At 38.8% G+C, this 10,241-nt stretch overlaps 1 protein-coding gene across 1 annotated transcript in view; it reads right to left on the bottom strand.

Moving 5' to 3' along the window:
- Nucleotides 1-262: 262 nt before the first annotated feature.
- LOC128704523 (cadherin-like and PC-esterase domain-containing protein 1) overlaps nt 263-10,241 on the bottom strand; it is an 11,682-nt gene continuing 1,703 nt past the window's right edge. The window contains exons 3-6 of the mRNA XM_070082398.1: nt 2,999-3,086; nt 2,524-2,669; nt 975-1,097; nt 263-450 (exon numbers count right to left, since the gene is read on the bottom strand). Coding sequence (XP_069938499.1) covers nt 1,052-1,097; nt 2,524-2,669; nt 2,999-3,086 — 280 coding nt within the window. The 3' untranslated portion in view covers nt 263-450; nt 975-1,051. The remainder of the gene's footprint in view (nt 451-974; nt 1,098-2,523; nt 2,670-2,998; nt 3,087-10,241) is intronic.

Below are 10,241 nucleotides of genomic sequence, written 5' to 3'. Positions count from 1 at the left end.
TCATATATGTATCTCATTATTGTATCTCATAAATGTCAACCTGTGACCCAATCAAACTCTGTTACTATTTAACTTCATTGCCTAACAGAATACTCCATTCTACTGATTACACAGCAACACAGTAAATGACCATATAACCTGTCTTTGTAATACTCATTTGTACTAAATCGTTATCTGTTTTACAATAATTTTTGTACCACTGAATATATCATTGCTTAGTTAATCTTAAATTAATTTTAAGCCTGACCGTAATGCTATGCATTCAAGTGGCTTTGGCATGCTGCAATTAAATGTATTCTTTTGCACGTCACTGTATCATGTTCAAATTAATAAATAAATAAATAAATAAAATAAATAAATAAATAAACATGTCGCTAAGTTAGCTGGAAGCCACAGTGAAGCCCTTCTGCTCCCTTTCTCGGTGGTTGATTGACACACCCACGTCAAGGGCTGGAAGGGAAAGAATTGGTACAAACCAGAATGGCTTCATGTACTAGTGATTTATCTGTTATGTTAACGGACACACATTAATACTGATAAATTATTATTATTCCACCAAGGAAGAGTGACCCAAGAAAGAGGAAACACTATCGTTCAATTATCTTGCCAGGAGTGTAACGACATCACAGTTCAAATGACCCTCTGAACTGCAACATCCTCACCCTTCAGAGTACAGGCACTGTCCTTCCCACCTCCAGGACTGATTTGGCTAACCAAAATTTCCCTTCATAAACGTTACCGTGCTCACACTCCAGCAGCACATACATTAAAAAAACTTGTCTCCATTCACTAATTTAACATGCTCACATCAGCCTCCTGGATATTCAAGCTCCACAATGAAACCACCATCACCTATTGCTTCAGTCATTTCCCAACTTCATTCTCACTCATCACACCCCATCCATTATGCTTCATCATTTGCCCTCTATCATCCACACATGCTCACCAACTACTGATCATGCCTCATCACTTACCTAATATCTGGTGAGAGAAGAGTGTGGAGAAAAGGTGTTGGCAAGTATGTTGGTGTAAATGGCACTGATTTCTCCCTCTACATGGTACACCACCTCCCCATTGCCCTCACATCTCGACACAACCTGAAACACCAATCTGGTATAGCCTTCACACACCTGATATAACTCAGTTATAAAACCTTATGTTACCTGATACAGCCCACATTCATCTGATATGGCTAACCCACCTGATGCTGCTACTTAAATACAATCCTGAGATTTATACAGTAATGAAAATAGAGAAAGTAAGATATCTAACAAGAAATATATTCTGGCAGGCAAGATGCTGCAGAAACCATAAAAATAGCAAAATCTGGGAGCAAGCATAGCATCAGCACTCCCTTGATTGGTAAAGGTCTCTTGCATAAGGAATTGAAGATACTGTCTCCTTCCTTGGATCAAATTTGATTACCTTCCATGCATGACCTCTACAGCTGTATGGCCCTTATGGATTTAGCACTTAATGATTATAATAATAACGACCTCTACAGGTTTTGCACTTCCCAGTTAATGTAATAATGCTGTACATAAAATCAGTTGAAGTACTTAGCAATCATACAGCCTCTGCAAAGCTAGCTAACCTAAAAATTGTCTTTCATCTTAGCATATGCAGTGCTAGCACAGAGCCCATGTGTGATCAAGCATAGCAAAGCATATAAAGATTCCAATGAACTACTTGTGCTCCCCTTCATTGGTTCAAAACCCCAGACACTACAACCCCCTACTGGTTAAGCACTTCTACCCTGATTTAAATTAATGAAAAAAAAAAATCTCAAGACTGGTACCAGAACTCAAGAGGACTGGACTGAGAGAACACTAATTAGAGTACACAGGAACAGGCTGTGTATATGAAGGCCAGGGGCCAGTCAAATGGCAATTGAACCGTACTTTTTTAGTTTTTGGGTAGTATGTGGTATACACTAAATCAGTAGTTCCCAACCTAAGAGATGGGAACCATGAAGCTATGCCACATACACTGCTCCTCTGGTCAATGTTTGAGTGCCTCTTACCCACTCCTGTCTATCCCTGCCAACCCCTCAAGGGTGCCTTGATGTCAATGAGCGGCTCTTAATCCAAGGAAATGTGACAGCTGAGCCTGAGAATCAAAGGAAACAAGAGACTAGTTGATCAGTGTTTACTCCAAATGCTTGGCCATTAGATGTGCTTCAAGTTTTGAAAATTATTATAATCAAAAAGAAATTATTATAATGCCAGCCAATGGTATGGCAATGGCATGACCACCTTCTAATCACTCTGCTGACCTGGACACTTCAAGGAATTGGAGATAACCTCCCATTTCAAACAAACCTGATTACCTCCTGTTTCCCAGGTGTTGTATGACCCTTACAGAAAAGCACTTCCCTATAAATATAGTGTAATGATAATAAAGATGTAGATTAGTTGGTTCCTCACAGAGTTGCTTTTTAATAAACTACTATGGTCACATGGCTGTCCAAACCCCTCACTACTTCCTACATCCTCCACTCCTCTCAGTGTACCTGCAACTCACCTGGTGAAAATGGCAGGCACACTTCCCTGGAGAAAGTGTCTATAGCGGGCTGCAGTCATGCTGAAGGTGTCGATGACCTGGCAGCTGTGGTGGTGAGCACATGATGCCAGATTCATAGAGTGCTCCAGGAGGTGAAAGTGATCATGCTGTAGAGGAAAGGTTACAGGGAAAAGAAGTTTTTGTGGTCCTGGGTATTAAAAATTATGTAAACAGTTTAATCAACATAATGTCTTAAGAACAGGGGGTTAATTTCTTGAGTCATGGGTGAGGGGCTCTTGATTCAAGAAATTGTACTTGTCTTCCCATTCCTTGGAACAAACCTGATTACTTTCTTTTCGCCATGTGCTGTATGATACCTCCAGGTTTAGCACTTCCCCTTGAATATACAATAACAATCACCAAGGCCAGTGTGGACATTTATAATTATCAGAAAGACTGTAAATGCCCATAATTTACCTGGAGAGTCGATACTTACCAGGGACATGGTGTGAACACCTAGAGCAGTGATGTGGAAGCTGGCTTCTAGGGTCTTCAGGATCACTGTAGCTCCCTGGAGACCTTCCCTGTAGGCCAAATTGTACTTCTTTAGTGACTTGCTGATTCATATTTGTGTCTTGCCAAGATTCAATGACTCCCATCAGATGATAACTTCCTAACTTATCCCTCAATGCATCTGGTTCCCTCACATTTACTGACCACCTGTCTTGTCGGGCTGATTGACCCACCATATACTTTCCCTAACTGATATCTATTACTATAGCCAAAGAGATGGAAAGATACCCAACTGACAGACATGTGGTAAGTTCATGTTAATGGAGCTAATTTCATAAAGAAAAAAACAAAGCAAGAAGTAGCAAACTCAGCTCATAACTAAGAATACAGTATTTTATGTCGGTAATTCTACCAACATTAATATAAAGTACTTTATATTTTATTAAAATGTACTAAATATAAGATGCTTAACCTTGCCCACAGAATATTAATATAAGGGGGTTTAATTAATCTTATGCAATGCAATTATAAAGTAATTCAATTTAACAAGAGATGGAATACTGCAGTAATTATACCAGTCAACTAAAAATTAATATTTAATGTTACGAGGGAATTTTACCATCAACTTATTCTTCTCGTGTAGTTAGATAATACTATATAATATTATCTAAGTACAACAAAGGTTATTGTAAGTAAATGTGAAATGCAGTGGGCAACTGGATGACACTCCTTATCATACTGCTCATGACTCAATGTTCTCTTTTATCTCCAAGTTTTGAATCAAACTTAATTGGTTTCCTTGCTTAATCTTTGTTAAGCTTTCAATATGATGCCACTTCTTGGGCCACTCATAACACAAAGACATTTGACCTAATAACAGCATATTCTGCTGCTGTTATCATCAAGCCCTTGTGTATTTCTCGGTACAACATTATACAGCTGTATTTGAGTCAAACTGTAATAACTATTAGCAGAAATATAGTAATATATTAAAAAGGAAAATAGATTTAATAAGAGTTAGGTTAAAATAGGCTGGTATAAGGTAATTACATTGGTCATACATAAACAATTTAAATATTAAATCATCAGTATTTATACAATTGACTGTAATCATATAATATACAGGTATTATTTGTGCTATAATAATAAAAGGACCCCAACGAAAGTAAGTTACTGTCTGACTTTTTTTTTGAGTTATCCAAGGTCTTTATACATATGCTATGTATAAGATAAAATTTCGTTCAGATTTTTAATCCCGGAGGGTTAGCCACCCTGGATAACCCAAGAAAGTCAGTCATCGAGGACTGTCTTCCATTGTGGTCCTCAGTCTTGTCCCCCAGGATGCCACCCACACCAGTCCACTAACACCCAGGTACCTACTTGCTGCTAGGTGAACAGGACAACAGGTGTGAGGAAACACGTCGAAATATTTCCACCCCGACAGGAATCGAACCCGGGTCCCCTGTGTGTGAAGCGAGAGCTTTACCAACCAGGCCACCAGAGCCTCCTCAAACTAGTGAAATTCACAAGACTTTTTGATTGCTATGTTACCTAATATTACACAATAATTATACTTACTGGATACCTCAGAAACTGACGAGGTACCATGTTGGTGCTCCGTCAATATACCTGCCAGAGGAACATCATCATCCACACTTCACCAGTAAAACTGACCAGTAATGATGAATAAAACATAAACCCGGTGCACTGGGGCTTGAAAGCATATTAACAGTTATTCTCAGGGTTTAAGGAAGCATGGTTGGCATAAAGTTCCTCTTAGTAAGAATTACGGCAGTTCTGGCCAAAAATTACAAGTTCATGTACTTCAAGATCATGTAGTACAAGTTCATGTACTACAAGTTCATGTACTTCAAAGGTCATGTTCTACAACTTCATGTACTACAATTTCATACACTTCAAGTTCATGTACTACAAGTACTTGTACTGCAATTTCAGGTACTACAAGTTCATGCACTACAATTTCATGTACTACAAGTTCATGTACTGCAAGTTCATGTACTACAAGTTAATGTACTACAACTTCATGTACTACAAGTACATGCAGTACAAGTTCATGTAATACAAGTTCAAGTACTGCAAGTTCATGTACTACAAGTTCATATACTGCAAGTTCAGGTACTACAAGTTCATGTACGACAAGTTTATGTACTGCAAGTACATGTACGGCTAGTTCATATACTAAAAGTTCATGTACTTCATGTTCATGTATTGCAAGTTCATATACAAGTTCATGTACTACAAGTTCATGTACTACAAGTTCATGTACTGCAAGTTCATATGCAAGTTCATGTACAAGTTCATGTATTACAAGTACATGTGCTACAAGTTCATGTACTACAAGTACGTGTACTACAAGTTCATGTAATACAAGTACATGCAGTACATTTTCATATACTACAAGTTCATGTACTACAAGTTCATGTACTGCAAGTTCATATGCAAGTTCATGTACAAGTTCATGTACTACAAGTATATGTGCTGCATGTTCATGTACTTCAGGTACATATGCTGCAAGTTCATGTACTACAAGTTCATGTACTTCAAGTACATGTGGTACAAGTTCATTTACTACAAGTTCATGTACTACAAGCTCATGTATTACACGTTCATGTACTACAAGTTCATGTACTACAAGTATATGTGGTACAAGTTCATGTACTACAAGTATATGTGGTACAAGTACATGTGCTACAAGTTCATGTACTACAAGTACGTGTACTACAAGTTCATGTAATACAAGTACATGCAGTACATTTTCATATACTACAAGTTCATGTACTACAAGTTCATGTACTGCAAGTTCATATGCCAGTTCATGTACAAGTTCATGTACTACAAGTATATGTGCTGCATGTTCATGTACTTCAGGTACATATGCTGCAAGTTCATGTACTACAAGTTCATGTACTTCAAGTACATGTGGTACAAGTTCATTTACTACAAGTTCATGTACTACAAGCTCATGTATTACACGTTCATGTACTACAAGTTCATGTACTACAAGTATATGTGGTACAAGTTCATGTACTACAAGTATATGTACTACAAGTTCATGTACTACAAGTACATGTAGTACAAGTTCATGTACTACAAGTTCATGTACTACAAGTTCATGTACTGCAAGTTCACGTACTACAAGTTCATGTACAAGTTCATGTACTACAAGTACATGTACTACAAGTTCATGTACTACAAGTTCATGTACAAGTTCATGTACTACAAGTACATGTACTACAAGTTCATGTACTACAAGTTCATGTACAAGTTCATGTACTGCAAGTTCATGTACTACAAGTACATGTACTACAAGTTCATGTACTACAAGTTCATGTACTACAAGTTCGTGTACTGCAAGTTCATGTACAAGTTCATGTACTTGTAGTACATGTACTACAAGTTCATGTACTGCAAGTTCATGTACTACAAGTTCATGTACTACAAGTTCATATACTACAAGTACATGTACTACAAGTAGAGTGTGACTTTGTAAATGGTCCAAGTCGGACCGAAACGTCGTGTTAAGCTCCTCTCTTCTATGTGCGGGATATTTGTGTATCGTTGCAGTCACGGTATTGTGTCTTTTTTGTTATTCACTTGACTTTGAATGTCCAGGGATGATCTTGCAACTGAATGTTGTCTTATGATGATCTTGCAACTGAATGTTGTCTTATGATGATCTTGCAACTGAATGTTGTCTTATGATGATCTTGCAACTGAATATTGTCTTATGATGTTCTTGCAACTGAATGTTGTCTTATGATCTTGCAACTGAATATTGTCTTATGGAGAATTTCATTGCTTCACTTTGATGTCCAGGGATCCAGGGATGATCTTATACACAAACAATGATGACAAAGTCATCCTGACTTTCATACTTAGTTATGTACATTAACTCAAATTATGTTTAATTCTATCAGTGTTAACAGTACGTGGTAAAGTACTGTGAACTTTGATACAGAGTTAGCAGGTTCGAGTCCTGCTGTGGACGTAAAGACAATGTTTATATACATATATATAAAAAAAAATTTTAACCTTGTCTCCTTCAGTTTTTGGAGGGGGTAGGGGACTGAACTTAGTTCCTGTTCTTAGTTCTTATTATTCAGACTTTCATCATTTTTTGTGGTTGGGCTGAGGGCGTCTCACTCTCCAGTGGACGTTTACCAGATGTATCAATCTTCCTTATTTTAACCAGATGACTTTTAATCACTTTCTTCAATACACTCTCCTGGAAATTGTCGCAGGAAGTATCTATATCACTTTTGATTTCACTCAGCATTGACTTGACCAGGTTTATTGCCTTAATATCAGGGAAATATTTCATTTTAATGCAGAACCATCTAGCGATGTCCATGGGGTCTGTGAGCCTAGAACTGACAACTATGTCCATGAAGGACAGTGCATGGTACGAGCAGGTACCACCGTCCTGTCGTACGCCCCTGAGAGATAGAAGCCTTGTGAAGCAGGAATGCTTATCGTAGTATTATGTTATCAACTCGAGGGCGACCTTAACACGACCACCGTCATAGTACAGCAGAGTCCCATCCAGGCAGGAGTATATAGACACACAGTGAGGTGGTTGTTCCATCACTACAATGAGACCATGACCTTTGGGTACAGGAGGATCCAGAAGCAGCTCATCGCTCCAACACACTTGACATACTTTACCAAATGTGCGAGGTGTGTCAGTAACAATTTTGGTGATATCTGCCACGTTCAGTGGTTTGGTGGCCTCCAGAAGAGGGTGATAAACACCCAGTATTTTCACGTCCATCCTCTTCCGTTCACTTACCAATCTGCAAAGAAAGCTTAAGTTTTATAACTACGCTAACCACTGGGTCAACTAAACATATTTAAACATAAAAAATCATTCATTCATTACGGATTTGCCAGTACTTCTGGCCTGGAAGTACCGGCAGTGATAGTGATAGTGATTATGTACTTATATAGTGACAGTGGAATTTATTTTACATAGTGTAGTGTGTTATATAGTGAAAATGTAGTTGTGTAGTGCAGTGCAGTGTTGTTTTAGGGTATGGTATAGTGCAGGGTTGCATAGTGCATTGTGTAGTGCATTGTTGTGTAGTGCATTGTGTAGTGCATTGTTGTGTAGTGCATTGTGTAGTACATTGTTGTGTTTACCTGGAGTTTACCTGGAGAGAGTTTCGGGGGTCAACGCCCCCGCGGCCCGGTCTGTGACCAGGCCTCCTGGTGGATCAGCGCCTGATCAACCAGGCTGTTGCTGCTGGCTGCACGCAAACCAACGTACGAGCCACAGCCCGGCTGATCAGGAACTGACTTTAGGTGCTTGTCCAGTGCCAGCTTGAAGACTGCCAGGGGTCTGTTGGTAATCCCCCTTATGTGTGCTGGGAGGCAGTTGAACAGTCTCGGGCCCCTGACACTTATTGTATGGTCTCTTAACGTGCTAGTGACACCCCTGCTTTTCATTGGGGGGATGGTGCATCGTCTGCCAAGTCTTTTGCTTTCGTAGTGAGTGATTTTCGTGTGCAAGTTCGGTACTAGTCCCTCTAGGATTTTCCAGGTGTATATAATCATGTATCTCTCCCTCCTGCGTTCCAGGGAATACAGGTTTAGAAACCTCAAGCGCTCCCAGTAATTGAGGTGTTTTATCTCCGTTATGTGTAGTGCATTGTTGTGTAGTACATTGTTGTGTAGTGCATTGTTGTGTAGTACATTGTTGTGTAGTACATTGTTGTGTAGTGCATTGTTGTGTAGTACATTGTTGTGTAGTACATTGTTGTGTTTACCTGGAGTTTACCTGGAGAGAGTTTCGGGGGTCAACGCCCCCGCGGCCCGGTCTGTGTAGTACATTGTTGTGTAGTGCATTGTTGTGTAGTACATTGTTGTGTAGTACATTGTTGTGTAGTACATTGTGTAGTACATTGTTGTGTAGTACATTGTGTAGTACATTGTTGTGTAGTACATTGTTGTGTAGTACATTGTTGTGTAGTACATTGTTGTGTAGTACATTGTTGTGTAGTACATTGTGTAGTACATTGTGTAGTACATTGTGTAGTACATTGTTGTGTAGTACATTGTTGTGTAGTACATTGTGTGGTACATTGTTGAGTAGTACAGTGTTGTGTAGTACATTGTTGTGTAGTACATTGGTGTGTAGTACATTGTGTAGTACATTGTTGTGTAGTACATTGTTGTGTAGTACACTGTTGTGTAGTACACTGTTGTGTAGTACAGTGTTGTGTAGTACACTGTTGTGTAGTACATTGTTGTGTAGTACATTGTTGTGTAGTACACTGTTGTGTAGTACATTGTTGTGTAGTACACTGTGTAGTACATTGTTGTGTAGTACATTGTGTAGTACATTGTTGTGTAGTAAATTGTTGTGTAGTACATTGTTGTGTAGTACATTGTGTAGTACATTGTTGTGTAGTACACTGTTGTGTAGTACATTGTTGTGTAGTACATTGTGTAGTACATTGTTGTGTAGTACATTGTGTAGTACATTGTGTAGTACATTGTTGTGTAGTACATTGTTGTGTAGTACATTGTTGTGTAGTACATTGTTGTGTAGTACATTGTTGTGTAGTACATTGTTGTGTAGTACATTGTGTAGTACATTGTTGTGTAGTACATTTTTGTGTAGTAAATGCCTCAAATGATGTAGTGGAAGTTTTAGCAGTAAAGGTCGAGAACCAAAACCTAGTCATTGTGATAGTCTACAAGCCTCCGGATGCAACATCCCAACAATTCCAGGAACAGCTGTTAAAAATTGACCACTGTCTGGAAAACCTTCCAGCTCCTGCACCCAACATCTTGCTCCTGGGGGATTTCAACTTAAGGCACCTAAAATGGAGGAATATAGCAAATAATATTGTTGTAGTAATAACACCAGGAGGCAGCTCTGATGAAAACTCACACTCACGCGAGCTTTTAAATCTCTGCACAAAATTCAATTTAAACCAGCAAATAATAGAGCCTACTAGACTGGAGAATACACTAGACCTCATCTTCACTAACAATGATGATCTGATAAGAAATATCACCATATCAAAAACAATATACTCAGATCACAACATAATTGAGGTTCAGTCATGTATGCGCGGAGCCCCAGACCGACATAATGAGATTAGTCACGAGGGAGCATTCACCAAATTCAACTTCAATAACAAAAACATAAAGTGGGACCAAGTAAACCAAGTCCTAACCGATATAAGCTGGGAAGATAT

The sequence above is a fragment of the Cherax quadricarinatus genome, chromosome 7 (genome assembly GCF_038502225.1).
Source record: "Cherax quadricarinatus isolate ZL_2023a chromosome 7, ASM3850222v1, whole genome shotgun sequence".
NCBI lineage: Eukaryota > Metazoa > Arthropoda > Malacostraca > Decapoda > Parastacidae > Cherax > Cherax quadricarinatus.
The sequence above is the reverse complement of the archived record's forward strand: the minus strand, read 5'-3'. Positions and strand labels throughout refer to the sequence as shown.